General features: G+C 46.0%; 2 protein-coding genes across 2 annotated transcripts; one reads left to right on the forward strand and one right to left on the reverse strand.

The window, feature by feature from the left end:
* Positions 1 to 554: 554 nt before the first annotated feature.
* gpalpp1 (GPALPP motifs containing 1) lies at positions 555 to 5952 on the reverse strand. The gene is made up of 7 exons (XM_079737408.1): positions 5772 to 5952; positions 5287 to 5401; positions 4985 to 5074; positions 4207 to 4456; positions 2855 to 3025; positions 1736 to 1828; positions 555 to 1620 (listed from the first exon to the last, which is right to left on the reverse strand). The coding sequence occupies exons 1-7, from the start codon at positions 5851 to 5853 to the stop codon at positions 1402 to 1404; spliced, it is 1020 nt and encodes a 339-aa protein (XP_079593534.1). The 5' UTR covers positions 5854 to 5952; the 3' UTR covers positions 555 to 1401.
* A 113-nt stretch (positions 5953 to 6065) lies between these two features.
* ercc3 (excision repair cross-complementation group 3) lies at positions 6066 to 15476 on the forward strand. The gene is made up of 15 exons (XM_079736347.1): positions 6066 to 6255; positions 6624 to 6820; positions 7325 to 7561; positions 7911 to 7960; positions 8261 to 8396; positions 8845 to 9021; positions 9141 to 9345; positions 9594 to 9908; positions 10792 to 10976; positions 11793 to 11995; positions 12436 to 12532; positions 12618 to 12735; positions 13274 to 13392; positions 13702 to 13851; positions 14872 to 15476. The coding sequence occupies exons 1-15, from the start codon at positions 6225 to 6227 to the stop codon at positions 15007 to 15009; spliced, it is 2358 nt and encodes a 785-aa protein (XP_079592473.1). The 5' UTR covers positions 6066 to 6224; the 3' UTR covers positions 15010 to 15476.
* Positions 15477 to 16060: the final 584 nt, after the last annotated feature.

The following is a 16060-nucleotide window of genomic DNA, read 5'->3' on the forward strand; positions in this document are numbered from 1 at the left end:
CAACTTAACACACACAATTAATTAATATAGATGTATTTTATAATTGATGGGGGAATGTCAGTATAATGTTCAAGCAGCTCCATATTCTTTATATCACATTTATTAATTATTGTTTCTGAGTGCCATGGCCATGTCAGGCGAAACAGTCGACAATCTCGTTCTGACAGAAAATAAGGAACATGCTGCTATATATAGATAGTCCCATCAATTGTAATACAATGATTTATTCTGTTCCAGACGAGCTGACAGACTTGGCACTCAAACATGTTTCATAGGGGTGGCCAGATGGAGCTCTGAAAATTCTGGGTGGCACACATGGCACACCTTAACCGAAAGCCAAAAGTGAATTACAGCAATTCTATTGTGCTGTTGAATTATAAAGGCTAGATGAAAATTATGTAAAAAATGAGAGTTAAGGAAAACCATAATTCTATACTTTGTTTTGTTTTGCAGTTACTAACTGATGTGCAGAGAGACTTAACCGGTAGTTACGATGAGTTCCACAACAATCCCTTTTAATGTGTATGTATCTGTATATACATTTATTAGGCAATTCATTGTTCAGTATATCACCAAGGTTGTTTTTTTGACAAAAGACAAATAAACAGCTTTAATTTGAGTAAAAGCAACAAAACCCTTACTCTATATGGCTGGTTATGCACCTGGTATTTTCCTCATTCAAACAATTTTAAAAAATGACATTAGGTAGTTTTCATGAATAGTAAATAATGCACAATGTCAGACAGAATCATATTATACATGACTCGCCAGGGGACGCCACTGCCAAGCACCTGCCCCAGGATCTGTGCTTGCCAATTTCCTGAAAGAAAAGCCAAGGTACTAGTCTACCAAAGCAGCAAGTGTCCAGCGCCTCCCAGTGGCTCCCCCCTGTCATACCAACACCACAAGGAGAAGACGTTGGTATTCAGTATCCACCAGGAATAAATTCATAAATTAAAGGAGAGTTTGGAATACCAGCTTATACTGATCTGTTAAAACATGTGTAAACAAAGCAAATTTTACTTTATTAAAACATTAAATTGAAATACATAACAATACTCAATATCTGACATCCAGGTATTAAATCCAGGCTATGCTCCTAAGAAGGTTAAAGGCATGAAACGATGGCTTTAAGTTTGAACTCATTCATATTTGGACACGGTATGAAGTTGAAAGGTCTCAAACTATGTGGCAGTTCCCTGTTTTTTTAACATCATCAAACCATATAGGAGAAGATTACAGGAGGTAGCGCTACACAAAACAGATTTCTAGACCTACTGGACTGTCCAGGGGTCTCAGGGTCGACCAACAGGAGAATTAACACATTTCGGTAACAGCTGGCTCCCCTTTGCCTTCGAGATACAACATACAGTTTTCACACACAGCCTCTCCTCTGGAGGCTTAGAGGAACATGCGCTCCTTGCTGTGAGAGAACTTTGTGTTCAACTCCTGAGACTTCTTCAGCAGGCGTTCTTTCTGTGCCTCGTCGAAGCGGTTCACCTGCAGGTCTGCGTCGCGGTCAAACGCCTTCCTCTCCACCGGCTCCTTGACCTTCGTCAGGGCCTCTTTCTTCTGCTTCTTGGAGTGTAAAGTCATCAGAGACTCGCTGCGCTTCTTGTCCTAAGCATGGGACATAAAGAAAACATTATCATTAATATTTTTTATTATTGATAAAAGTTGTTATTCCTATGGTGGAAATGTAGCTTTAACTGCAGCGAACACCAAGTACACTCACATTGTACTTGGAAACTTTTTCCGCCATCTCCAGGTCTTTGCGGGACATTTTTGGTGCGTCTTCTTTCACCTTCTCCTTTCCTTCGAGGCGCTCCTATTAGACAGGTCAATAAAAGGACAGACTTGAATGAACACACAAAACACATCCTTCTCTCTGGCCAGAGAGGGGGGCTAGCGTTCAGAGAGCGTTGGTTGTGGGCGAGTTGTTAGAGATGGGGGGCTGGGCTGATGATGAGGGTCTACCTGTCAGAGAGGGGATGGGCTATTGGTTAGAGGGGGGTAGTTACAAGCTAGTGTTGCGGATACATGTCCCCGTCCAGGCCCCCGTCCACACAAAGACGATTTTTTGGTGAAACCGCATTAGTCTTCTGCGTTTCGGCCGACCGTCCAGACGGAGCCGGCGAATCCGGTGCCCGAAACCCCACATTTCTGAAACCACCCTCGGAGGTGGTTTCAAATCTATCCGGACCTATGCGGTTTCGTGTTAGGATTCGTGTGGATGCCTGAAACGAAAACGATGACGTCATTAGCCCCCCCACCAGCTGGGGGACGTCAGAGTTGCTTTTAATTCTTCTGTATTATTTTATTTGTATTCTTTTTGTAGCTTTAAATAAAGCCCCTTGATAAATTGAATTCCTAACTGTACGTTAAAAAGTATTTCTGCTCAATTTAAAAGGTTGGATCTCCTCGTGACTGAATGTTTGTACATCGCGCAGGCTGTATGCACGCAGGCTTAATGCGCTCCACTTTTTTCTGTGGAGAACCAGCGGCTTGAATATTAACTACAGCGTTTCTACAGCTCGATGCGGTTTCGCAATGACTCCGTCTTTACGGAGACATTCCTGAACCGCATAAAACGAAACCCGTTTCGGCTCCGTGTGGACGGGGCCTGAGAAAAGGAGAGGGGGCTAGGGGGGGGTTCTACCTGTTAGAGGGGGGTTCTAACTGTTAGGGGGGGGGGGGGGTTCTACCTGTTAGAGGGGGGGTTCCTACCTGTTAGAGGGGGTGGTTCCTACCTGTTAGAGGGGGGTGGTTCCTACCTGTTAGAGGGGGTGGGTGTCTACCTGTTAGAGGGGGGCAAGGTGTACGTTTCTACCGTTAGAGGCGGGTGGGTTCCTACCTGTAGCTTGCGCTCGCGTTCGGCGGGGGTGTCAGTCCACATGGAGCGGTCCTTGTTCTCAGGACCGGCCTTCTTCTTGAAGGTCCTCGCCGCAAGGCCAAGGCCGATGTGCTGCAACTCTGGAGGGAGCTCTGTCATCCACGTCTCCCTGGCAACCACCTCAGGGGCTTCCTGTGGCCATGGGGACAACAGACACGCAGATTATTTTCTGTATAATTCTTGTTATTTATCACCATCTGTCTGGCTGATTTGGATGACTTTGGATGATTACTATAATGCAAGCTCTGTGAATGAAGATGCTTGTTGAACTGAGTTTAAACATTGCACTCCTTCCAGGTGTACCAAAGAACTGCAATCAGACTTGTATTCAGTCAGCCAGTCATCTAGTTCTTGTATGCGTATTGCGGGAGGCTCTGGCTGGAGGCTCTGGCTCTCTCCCAACTCGTTTTAAGTAAGTGTGTGTGTGCATTTTGGTGCGCGTGTGTGCATTAATGTCTGTGATCTCATTGTCACTTAATTGGAGTCTCCAGGGCCAGCCCCTCTCCCGGTGTGCAGAGGACCGCGGATAATCAAGACAGCCACAGCACGAGGTAACACACGCGTTGCCTTGTGACAACAAGGAAATTACAGACAAATGTTTTGATCTAAAAGTGTACAGCCGAGGCAGTTCTGTGTTTGAGGAAGTGGTCAGGAGGAGGACATGATGTGGTCAGGAAGATACAGGATGGGGTCAGGAAGAGGACAGGATGTGGTCAGTAATAGGACAGGATGTGGTCAGGAGGAGAAAGGATGTGGTCAGGAAGAGACAGGATGGGTTAAGGAAGAGGACAAGATGTGATCAGGAAGAGACAGGATGTGTTCCGGAAGTGGTCAGTAATAGGACAGGATGTGGTCAGGAGGAGAAAGGATGTGGTCAGGAAGAGACAGGATGGGTTAAGGAAGAGGACAAGATGTGATCAGGAAGAGACAAGATGTGTTCCGGATGTGGTCAGGAAGAGGACAGGATGTGGTCAGGAAGAGGACAGGATGCGGTCAGGAAGAGGACAGGATGCGGTCAGGAAGAGGACAGGATGTGGTCAGGAAGAGGACAGGATGCGGTCAGGAAGAGGACAGGATGTGGTCAGGAAGAGGACAGGATGCGGTCAGGAAGAGGACAGGATGTGGTCAGGAAGAGGACAGGATGTGGTCAGGATGAGGACAGGATGTGGTCAGGAAGAGGACAGGATGTGGTCAGGATGAGGACAGGATGCGGTCAAGAGAGCTGGTTGGTGTGCGGGTGAAAGGAGGTGGCAGCAGGTTCAGTAGCGGTTTAAGCCGTAGAAATAAAGAGAACCGATAATAAACAGACTCACGTTTCCAGTCAGCTTGTCCTTCATCTTCTGAGCCCGACGCTCAATGTCCCGAAGAACGGAGTCATCCACGGGCCCCCGGGCCGGCATGGGGCCGATCACGTCCTCTTCCTCCTCACCGCTCGACCGCTCGGCTGTGTAGCCCGGAGGAAGAGCAGGTCCCGGGATCCCGTCGTCACTGTCTCCATCATCCTCGTCGTCCGACGCTGCCCGGCGAAACCCTGGTGGTAGGGCAGGACCTAGAACAGACGGCCTGAACACACACGCACACACACACAATAAGAAATCATTATTTATCTCTTCAATAACATTGTATTGGAATTGATTCCATAATTTCTTCTTTCAAGATGAAATCATTTCATTCACCATTTTTATCTTTATTTTCAGCTCATTCATTTACATGACATCATTATCATGTATTCATATTATCTGAATAAATCAACTTAAAAGTCACTCTTTCCATGTCTAACTCTCAATGTTTCAACTACTAAACATAAACCATGTTTCACGTTTCAATTAAAAAAAAACAACACTTAAAACAGTAACCATCCATGTTTCAAGTCTTAACTCCTCAAACTAAGACAGCAACTATTAATGTTTCATGTTTTAACTCTTAAACAAATTTAACACTCTGTCCATGGTTAATGTTAAAAGGGAAATGTGCAGAGTAAGTTCAGCACTTTTCCAGTCACCATTGCAACCTGAAGCACTTTAGTCATGGCATTCACCCCATACCATGTGTTTACTTGAGTGCGGGGTTAAGGAACAGAATAGTGCTCACCTCTCAGGTGAAGCCTGTTGCTTCTTAAACCCTGGGGGCAGAGCCGGTCCAAAGTATCCAGCATCGTCATCCTTGGTGTCTTTATCCAACCTGAACACATATCAATAACACAATAATAAACCAGTTATCATATCATCTAACTGAACATTACACCAGTTATCCAACTAAATAGCTGTAGTCGTGGTTGCAAATAGTTATCAAACTAAATAACTTTTCGGGAGGTAATAGAACATATATCTAGTTATCAAACTAACTAGCTGTTGTGGAGGTAGAAAGGTAACGTTAGTGTATAGTGTGGTTACTCTTCGGTAGGGTGTCTGGTTTTGGCTCTCTTCGCCACCACCTCTTCCTCACTGTCCTCTGATGAAGATGATCGTCCTCCTGGTCTATAACCCGGAGGGAGAGCTGGACCGGCGACTGAACACACAACATACAGAGAAGACAGAACATCTTACTGTCCCCAAGGAGCTTTCTGGTGTGCATACAGTTGTCAGCCAGGGACACACACGTAACATTAAATATGGTATCCACATTTCCCAGACTTCAGTGTTTCACATCTGTACAAGTGGAAATAATTACAGAAGAATTACCAATACCCCCACAAAGGGTGTTGCCCCAAGCTCAAATGCTCTGGGTTCAATCCCCAGTGTCCCTGTAGACTTCCTTGTCCAAGCTGAACTCTTAACCAGACTCTGACCCATCTCTTTCTCTACTGCCTCTTTAGGGTTAGGTTGAGGGCTAGACATCGTGTTTCTGCTAAATTGATCCATAGTTAAAAATGACTTACAATCATCATCATCACTTTCGGAGTCTTCGTCGCGGGTCTTCCTCGGCGGCAGGGCGGGACCGATGACGCCACGACTAGACATATTGGTTTATGATTTCTGACCAAAACGAACCTGAAATCAAATGTAAAACGTGAAAGATTGAATTTTAAAAAACATTAGGGAGAACAAAAACAATTTGAACCCGTAACCTACCGGAAGTAAACATAAAACCATACATCCAATCAGCGCCCAGATATGGACCACGTGGTCATCGCTGCGGAAGTGTTGTGTGTGTTGTTTTCCTATCTGCCACCACCACCATGCCATCATCATCATCATCATCATCATCATCATCCCTAGCAGCAGCTACAGACACAGTTTGATTTGATACCTTTAGAACTTATTGGTAGATGAAGACCTATAAGTTGATCTAAACACATGAGTCCTGTGGTTATTAAAGTGTGATCTTTGAGATGGGGAAGAAGGACAAAGCAGACCGGGGTGGTGAGTAACTCACGGCGCAGATAAGCTTTAAGTGGCAATATGTAACGTTATATAAAATACAAATGTCATAGAACATGAATCATCACTTAATATAGTGCTTATCAGATTCAAGCGTTTCACCAGTTATCCAGATTTATGTTAAACGAACTAACTGTTCTGGACTTAACATAATATAAGTTAAAACTGCTGTCACGCCATCTACGCAGCACTTTTCTCTCAGTGTAAGTCGTCACTACTCTTTCGTATGTTTCAGTTATTCCCAGCCCCACCTGTAAGTCACTAAGAATAAAGCCTCGTTCGTCAGAATGTTATTTGATTTGTCTTAAATCTCACTAAGGTCTGACTTATCTCTTCCTCTCCGTCCCCAGAGAAGCGGTCCAAGAAACGTTCCTACGAGGAAGAGGATGATGATGAAGAGGTGGGGGGAGCGGATTCCCAGGAGATCCCTGCAGCTGCGGGGAAGCAGGTGGAGGAGTCCACCACTAAACTGGATGAGTACGGAGCTAAGGACTACCGCTCCCAGATGCTACTGAAGAACGACCACTCCTCACGACCGCTATGGGTGGTAAGGACCTGCAGCCTACGTCCTTATGGTTATTATAGTGTTTCTTTAGTTGGTTCATGCACAATTGATGGATGGAGTAGGTAAAGTGTTTCAGAGCTAGTTGTGCATGTATGACTTTTGATGTGACAAATAGTTGAACACACACAGAGAATCTCTGAAAATACTTTTACAATACTAATGTAAACCAACACTTCAAGTGACCCCCAAATTCTTTCATCACCTCGCCAGATCCCCCCCTCTGCCAACATACTGCTGCTGACAAATCTCTTTAAGATACTCTTTCCATATCGGCCTATAAAGTGGTGTAGCCACCCTGTTTTATAAGTAATGCAACAGCAGGTGTATCAAATTTCAAAGTGCCTTCTAAGTCCTCCGACACAACCGATCAACAAAGTGCGTTTCAGATGACTATAGCTAGAGCTGCAATTGTTTGTAGGGAGATCCATCCAGAAAGCCCAGGGGTTGTGTAAAACCTGCCCTCCTGACCTCCCCCTCCCATCCCAGGCCCCAGATGGTCACATCTTCCTGGAGGCCTTCTCTCCCGTCTATAAATACGCCCAGGACTTCCTGGTGGCCATCGCTGAGCCGGTGTGCCGGCCCGTCCACGAACACGAGTATAAGCTGACGGCCTACTCGTTGTACGCCGCCGTCAGTGTCGGCCTGCAGACCTCCGACATCGTGGAGTACCTGCAGAAACTCAGCAAGACCTCCGTACCCGACGGTATCATTCAGTTCATCAAGGTAATTTGAAGCAACTAGAATCAACATGTAACCAATAGTAGAGTGAACTAGCTTTAGCTAAAATAGTTACCACAAATTTAGTCAACTAACGGAGTGGAGTGGAGTGGAGTGGAGTGGAGTGGAGTGGTGTGTGTGTGTGTGTGTGTGTGTGTGTGTGTGTGTGTGTGTGTGTGTGTGTGTGTGTGTGTGTGTGTGTGTGTGTGTGTGTGTGTGTGTGTGTGTGTAAATGAATACTATGAATTATTATTTTATATATAATGTTTGTATCTATGTATATTCGTACGAACATATTTACTGTATATATTATGTACAGATATAATGATGTCATCACCTTCCTTCTATTCCTCAGCTCTGCACTGTGAGCTACGGAAAAGTCAAGATGGTTCTCAAACACAACAGGTATAATATTATAGTACTGCTGACCTGTACTACTACAGGCATAATATTATCACTAATATACTAACTAACTACTACTAAATAACTACCCACCTTTCTACCTAACTGACTAACTATACCCACCTCTCTAACCAACTAACCAATTTATTATATCTTAAACTAAATGACTACCCACTTCTCTATCTAACTAACCAACCGACCAATGCTCTATCTTATTAACTAATTCCTCTCCTCTGTACCACCTAACTGGCCTGGCTCTGCCTCCGCCTCTCCCACCTGCTCCCTCCTTGTGTGGCTGCTCAGGTACTTTGTGGAGAGTGCGTTTCCCGAGGTGATCCAGAACCTCCTCCAGGACTCGGTCATCAGAGACTGTCGCCTGCGCACCGCAGACGGAGCGGACACGGAGCTCATCACAGAGGTCATCAGCAGCAAGTCAGCGGTAGGTCAACCCTTCCTCCTACCGACCCTACCTACAACCAACCTCCTAGCCTCTAGCTCCTAGCCCCTACCTCCTAAACCCTGTCTCCTTGTCCCCAAGCTCCTACCCGGTCTCCTAGCCCCTACCATCTCTTGCTGTCACTCCTCTCTGTAGATCACCTACTCTCTTTTTATCAGTAGATCTCTCCTCACAGCAGATCTATAACTATTTCTCCCCTAGGTAGCTCTCTAAGTATCTTGTCTCTGTAGATCTCTTGCTATCTTCTCTTAGTAGATCTATAACTATCTTGTCTCTCAGTAGATATCTTTCTATCTGCCAATATCTTGTCTCATTAGATCTCTAGCCATCTCTTCTCTCAGTATACCTCTAACTATCTATCCTCTTTGTAGATCTCAGTAGATGTCTAACATCATGCCTCAGTACATCTCTGACTGTCTCTCCTCTCTAGATTGCCAGATCTGTGCAGGAGAAGGCAGGAGCAGCGGCAACCTCAACCACCGCCGCAGGAGAAGGAACCTCTTCCACCGCGCTGGTCCCTGAGGACATCTTCAGCTACTATGAGCAGATGGACAAGGAGGAAGAGGAGGAGGAAGAGACACAGACCGTGTCCTTTGAGATACGCCAGGTCAATATTTCAGCATTAATGTTCTTGAAAATACTTTGAACTATTACAAAACATTTAATATGAGTTTTAACTGTGTGTGTGTGTGTGTTCGTCCGGCCCATCCATCGGTCCTACTCCAGGAGATGATCGAGGAGGTTCAAAAACGCTGCATCCAGCTGGAGTACCCCCTGCTGGCGGAGTACGACTTCCGCAACGACACGGTGAACCCCGACATCAACATGGACCTCAAGCCGACGGCCGTGCTCCGGCCCTACCAGGAGAAGAGCCTCCGGAAGATGTTCGGGAACGGACGCGCTCGCTCCGGCGTCATCGTACTGCCCTGTGGTACGGATTACGCTTCATCAGCCTTTTTAAATATAGAAGTATTAATGTGTACGTATAAATAAGATATTATATTATCTTGGAGTTAAATGTTCCATGTTCAAAAACGATAAAGTTCTTTGGTAGAACTTTCTCCTGATATAATTGTTGGTAAAGCGGGCATTCTCTCCTTTTGTATTTGTGTGTCTGTGTGTTGTACTGTGGATTTGTGTGCATGTGTTGCGTGTCTGTTTGTGTGTATGTGGGTGCAGGTGCGGGAAAGTCTCTGGTGGGCGTGACGGCAGCCTGCACGGTGAGGAAGCGCTGCCTGGTGCTGGGGAACTCGTCGGTGTCGGTGGAGCAGTGGAAGGCCCAGTTCAAGATGTGGTCCACCATCGACGACTCCCAGATCTGCCGCTTCACGTCGGACGCCAAGGACAAGCCCATCGGCTGCTCGGTGGCCATCAGCACCTACTCCATGCTGGGCCACACCACCAAGAGGTCCTGGGAGGCCGAGCGCGTCATGGAGTGGATGAGGAGCCAGGAGTGGGGCCTGATTATACTGGATGAGGTGCACACCATACCTGGTGAGAGGACAACTTTCTTTCTACACGCTGATTTTGTCGGCCCAACTTTATTTACACACTCTGTTGCTGTCGGCCAAACTTTATTTACACACCCCGACTGTCTGCCCAACTTTATTTACAGTCTCTGATACTGTCGGCCCAACTTTATTTACACACTTTTGCAGTCGGCCCAACTTTATTTGCACACTTTTGTACTGTCACCCCAACTTTATTTACACACTCTGATACTGTTGGTTTTACTTATACTTTGCTTCTGTCGGTTCCACTTTATGCATACATTTCGTTGCTGCAAAGCTGAAAGCCCTGCAGGCCTAGGCTAGGTAGAGAGCCTGGCCCTGAAACCAGAGTCTGAGGGCCAGAGTTACATAGGCTGTATCTCTAAAGATAAGCTCATTCATGAGGGCAAGACGGAGGTTTAAGAAGTAGATTTAACAGAATTTATTTATACATTGGCAAGTTATCAGACCTCTTTTGGATGCGAGATGAATGTTCAGCCATATCAAGTTTTTCGAGTTTTGGCCTGTAGAGTTTCACAGTAGAGACCCATTCCACTTAACACGCCTCTACTGATCCCCGACCCCAGCAGCATGTTCGGACTAAATACATTTAAGGCAAACGAAAGTGAAGCGCTCCTATATTGATCGAAAGTCTGCTTTGTGAGACCGCCGTTCCCCTTTATTCAAACACTGTGAATTGTAGTTTATCCTCCAAAATCTTAACTAAAATTCTATTTTTTATTTATTCACAAAAGGAGATATACATTTGTCGACTTTTAAAAATGATACGATAACTGCTCAATAAATAGGTGTAATACTAATATTGTGATGTTAACATTATGAATATATTTGCACTAACATTCACTATACACGTGGCCTCCCCACAGCTAAGATGTTCCGGCGGGTTCTGACCATCGTCCAGGCCCACTGTAAGCTGGGTCTGACGGCCACGCTGGTCCGAGAGGACGACAAGATCGTGGACCTGAACTTCCTGATCGGACCCAAGCTGTTCGAGGCCAACTGGATGGAGCTGCAGAACAACGGATACATCGCCAAGGTCCAGTGTGCCGAGGTGGGGCTCGGGGCCACTAGGGCCGCCCTGGTCCACCAGGGGCCAGTAGGGCCATCATGTTCCACCAGGAGCCAATAGGGGCCACTAGGGGCTACCGGGATCCACTAGGGTTCACCAGGGTCAACTATGGCTACAGGTTCCACTAGGGGCCAGTAGGTCCACCATGGTCCACCAGGTTCCACTAGGGGGCACTAGGATCCACCAGGATACACCAGGATCCACTAGGGGCCACCAGGGTCACTTATGGGTCACCAGGTTACACCAGGGTCCACTAGGGGCCGCCATGGTCCACTTGGGTCGACTGGGATCCACTACGGGCCCCCAGAGACCACCAGTGTCCACTAAGGAAACTAGGAGCCATCAGGGTCTACTAGAGGCCAACCATGTCCACTAGGGGCTAGGGGGGCTAGAGTATACTAGGGGCTAGGGGGGCTAGAGTATACTAGGGGCTAGGGGGGGCTAGAGTATACTAGGGGCTAGAGTATACTAGGGGCTAGGGGGGCTAGAGTATACTAGGGGCTAGGGGGGCTAGAGTATACTAGGGGCTAGGGGGGCTAGAGTATACTAGGGGCTAGGGGGGCTAGAGTATACTAGGGGCTAGGGGGGGCTAGAGTATACTAGGGGCTAGGGGGGCTAGAGTATACTAGGGGCTGGGGGGGCTAGAGTATACTAGGGGCTAGGGGGGCTAGAGTATACTAGGGGCTAGGGGGGGCTAGAGTATACTAGGGGCTAGGGGGGCTAGAGTATACTAGGGGCTAGGGTCTAGGGGGAGGATGGAGGGTCTAGGTCTCTAATGGTGGGCCCGTCCCCCCCCAGGTGTGGTGTCCCATGTCTCCAGAGTTCTACCGGGAGTACGTCGCCATCAAGACCAAGAAGAGGATCCTCCTCTACACCATGAACCCCAACAAGTTCCGCGCCTGCCAGTTCCTCATCCGCTTCCACGAGCGCCGCAACGACAAGATCATCGTGTTTGCCGACAACGTGTTCGCCCTCAAGGAGTACGCCATCCGCCTAAACAAGTAAGGTCCGAAGCCATGGCGGCCGCGGAGAGGTTCATGTAAGGCTAAATTAATCGAACATTGATCGCGATTTCGATTTTTGGGTCAAACGATCTGCAAACTAATATAATCGTGTTGAAACAATATATATATATGTTTATTATTACTATTATTTTTATTTATTTTTATTCATTAATTGTTTTATAGAAATGGAACATCTGGATACATTTTTGTGCATTATTTTCGATTGAAACGTTTTCTACTTGAACATTTAGTGGAAATTTCAAGGTTCTCAGTTTCAAAGTGTTTTTTTGGAGGGAAATGCTCAATAGATGCATTATGTTTTCAACTCAAAAATAATCGTTTGAATTATCGAGATTTCAATATCGGGTCCTGTAGGCCACTAGGACCAGTGTGTTGAGCTCTTTCTCTCTCTCCCCCCCCCCCCCCCCCACCTCTAGACCTTACATCTACGGCCCCACCTCTCAGGGGGAGCGCATGCAGATCCTCCAGAACTTCAAACACAACCCCAAGATCAACACCATCTTCATCTCCAAGGTGAGGCCCTCCGTCCCTAGCGACGTCCACAGAACTGCCCTCTCTTGTGTATGCTGTGTATACAGCCCTGTACCTCCGCCCGCAGGTAGGAGACACGTCCTTCGACCTCCCGGAGGCCAACGTGCTGATCCAGATCTCCTCCCACGGCGGGTCCCGGCGGCAGGAGGCCCAGAGGCTGGGCCGCGTGCTGAGAGCCAAGAAAGGTGCGTCTGACTTCATATGTGTCCATGTACTGTTTGTGTGTGTGTGTGTTTATGTACTTAACAGATATATGTGTCTTTGCATGTATGTGTGTGTATGTACTTGGATAGATATCATTCTGATTTTAATAATTCCTTTTGGCTTTAATGCTAGCCTAGCCCACTCACACAGATACGAATTGTAAGCTTATGGAGGTTATAGTTAATCGCTATTCTGTTACTCTAGCCAGGCTAGTAGCCTTATACTGGATTTTATAATGGATTTATTGTGTATGAAACAAGAATGGGGGGAAAAAGTGATTTGCTTTCAATTGCGTCCAAGATGTATCAGAAAAATAGGGTAGAAGCTCATGGCACATTGGAAACAGATGCAAGTTGTGCTCTGGCTCGGTTTATACAAGTCGCTTTTTTGACGGTTGAACGATAGACCACCATGCTTTGGGGTGAGACACTTTTAAAAGAAGCGATATCGCTCAACCCTAGTCTAGTGGGTCTCTAGTTGCTTTACCTGACCTCGTGTGGTGTTCTCCTGCTCGTGTAGGCATGGTGGCGGAGGAGTACAACGCCTACTTCTACTCTCTGGTGTCTCAGGACACCCAGGAGATGGCCTACTCCACCAAGAGACAGAGGTTCCTGGTAGACCAGGGGTACAGCTTTAAGGTCAGACACTGCCCCCTGGCCCTTAACCCCTGACCTTTAACCCCTAGCCCTTAATCCCTAACCGTTAATCCCTAGCCCTTAACCCCAAGCACTTAACCCCTAACCTTTTAACCTCTAGCCATTAACGGCTAACCCCAAACTGTTTACCCCCAGCCCTTAACCCCTAACCTTTAATCCCCAACCCTTAACCCCCAGCCATTAACCCCTAACCCTTAACCCCCAGCCATTAACCCCTAAACCATCACCCCTAACCTTAACCGTGTGTGTGTCTGTCTGTGTGTGTGTGTGTGTGTGTGTGTGCGTGTGCAGGTGATCACTAAGATGGCGGGCATGGAGGAGGACGACCTGATGTTCTCCACGCGGGAGGAGCAGCAGCTGCTCCTGCAGAAGGTCATCGCTGCCTCGGACCTGGACGCCGAGGAGGAGGTGGTGCTGGGGGAGATGGGCGGCCGGCCCACGGTGAGGTTATAAAATAATCAGTCCAACAGCGGGGACCTTTGCAGGCTTACAGCAGCAAAGAGGATAGTGCAAATAACAGATGACAGAGTAGTGCAAAATACAGATACAATAAGATACAATAATAATCGGTGCTCGTGCCCATAGCGGGAGGTATATGAACCGAGGGGCTTCTAGCCGAACGAGGCGTGTCTTCATGGCGGTGGTCGCCGAGTTTGGCAAGAGTTTGCCAAAAAATATTACGTTAAATGCATTATGTAAAATATGTTTCCGTTATATTAAATAATGCATCTAAATATTGGTAGGGACAATCCTTTCTTTCCTAAAGTTGTTCGGGACATGTAGGCTACCTTGGTAGGGACAATCCTTTCTTTCCCAAAGTTGTTCAGGACATGTAGGCTACCTCCGTCCCTATGCAAAATAGCGCCCTTGCTTTATTCTTACACACAACCGGACTTGTTTATTACTTCACTAAACTGACACGCACGCTACCGCTCGCTCTCCTCGCTCGTCCACTCACTCGCTGACGTCACACACACACACACACACACACTGACAGTGATATGCGTACGATACTTTCTCGTGCTCATGAGATACTTTCTTGTGCGCACGAGAAACGTTTCATTCTTTTTTTTTACCCCAGGTCCCTTTTACGGGTTCCGTAAACATCAAATTAAAATAGAAGATATGAAATAAATACATTACAATATCACATAAATATATCTAACATTATATTAAAAACCATAATATGACAAAGTATAACATAAATAGCATGCAACTAAAAATATAGAATATAACATTAGGCTGTATAAGTTTACATTACATAACATTTGATTATTTTATCAACATTAACATTTCAATGTAATGTAATGAGTTTCAGTGACTATTTTATAATGTTATCATAATTAAGTCTAAATGAATAACTTCATTTACTTTTAGTTGAACACAGGAAGGAGTGCATGCTTACAGGTATTTCCAGCCTTTGTTTTCAGACATTTTTGGTGATTGTTTTTCTTCTCTCAGTTCTCGCGGCGACCGGGCACCATGAGCTCCATGTCCGGGGCGGATGACGCCGTCTACATGGAGTACCACAGCCGGGGCCGCTCGGCCGCTGCCGCGGCCAAGGGATGCCACCCGCTCTTCAAGCGCTTCCGCAAGTAGAAACAGCAGCGCCCTCTTGTGGTCGATCCGGGAACTAAATGCCAGCCCAGGGAGAATCTTGTTGAACAAAGCTACTTGATACTGTGGAGTAGATCCAGAGTTTTCCCGCCATACAGCTGCAGCTGAAGCAGAGATGAAGCTCTGGTTGAAAGGAATCTAAGGGGACAATTTTTGTGTAGGGAAATAACCTTAAAAAGTAGCCAAAGTTTTGGATACCGGTTATCATGATGTCTAAAGAGCAGAAAAACAGAAAATGTAATTTTTGGTTTTTTAAAAAATTAATTTCCCAAAGTGTAAACCAGTATTTGGGTAGAAAATATGACTTTTGTTTCATTTGTGCATTAGGATGTTTTATAACATGTTAAAATATGTTTGGGTTGTAATGACACTTCTTGTATTTAACGTTTCCAAGTCAGACGGTTTACAACTCCACCTTTAAATAAACTAAACTGGGAATTAAAAAACAATACTTCTTGCTTATGTAGTGTGAATGTCCATTCATTATAAATCTTTTATTCGTAGCTCAGCTTTTATTGATTGTACATTTTTTATTAATCATACATACTACTTTTATTCATAGTTCAGCTTTTATTAAGGGGACATCTTTTATTCAGAGGTCATCTTTTATTCATCATAAAGCTTATGTATTCACAGTACATATTTTATTCTTGACAAAGCTTTTATTCATCGTACATCATTTATTCATTGTACATTGGTTATTTATAGTCCAACATTTTTTTGTAGGACAGGTTTTATTCTTAGTACATTTAGGGAAACATGAAAGGGGGCACGCAAAGCAGCCTGAGCAGAGGCCAGGGGGGATAGGGTTCAGATCAACGGCCTCCAGCTGATCTCGGTTTTCATTCTCCACTGCTCCAGGTTTTTTAATCCTGGAGGAATCTCACGTCTTGGCGTAGATCCCTAGGGGGTTAGTGGAGGAAGAGGAGGAGAAATGGGGAGAGGAGATGGAAGGAGATGAAGGAGGTGATGAGGAGGATGAGGGAGAGATGAGGAAGAAGGGAGAGAGGAGAAAGGGGGGGAGAGGAGAGGA

This window comes from Pollachius pollachius (assembly GCF_949987615.1).
Source record: "Pollachius pollachius genome assembly, chromosome: 5".
Lineage (NCBI taxonomy): Eukaryota > Metazoa > Chordata > Actinopteri > Gadiformes > Gadidae > Pollachius > Pollachius pollachius.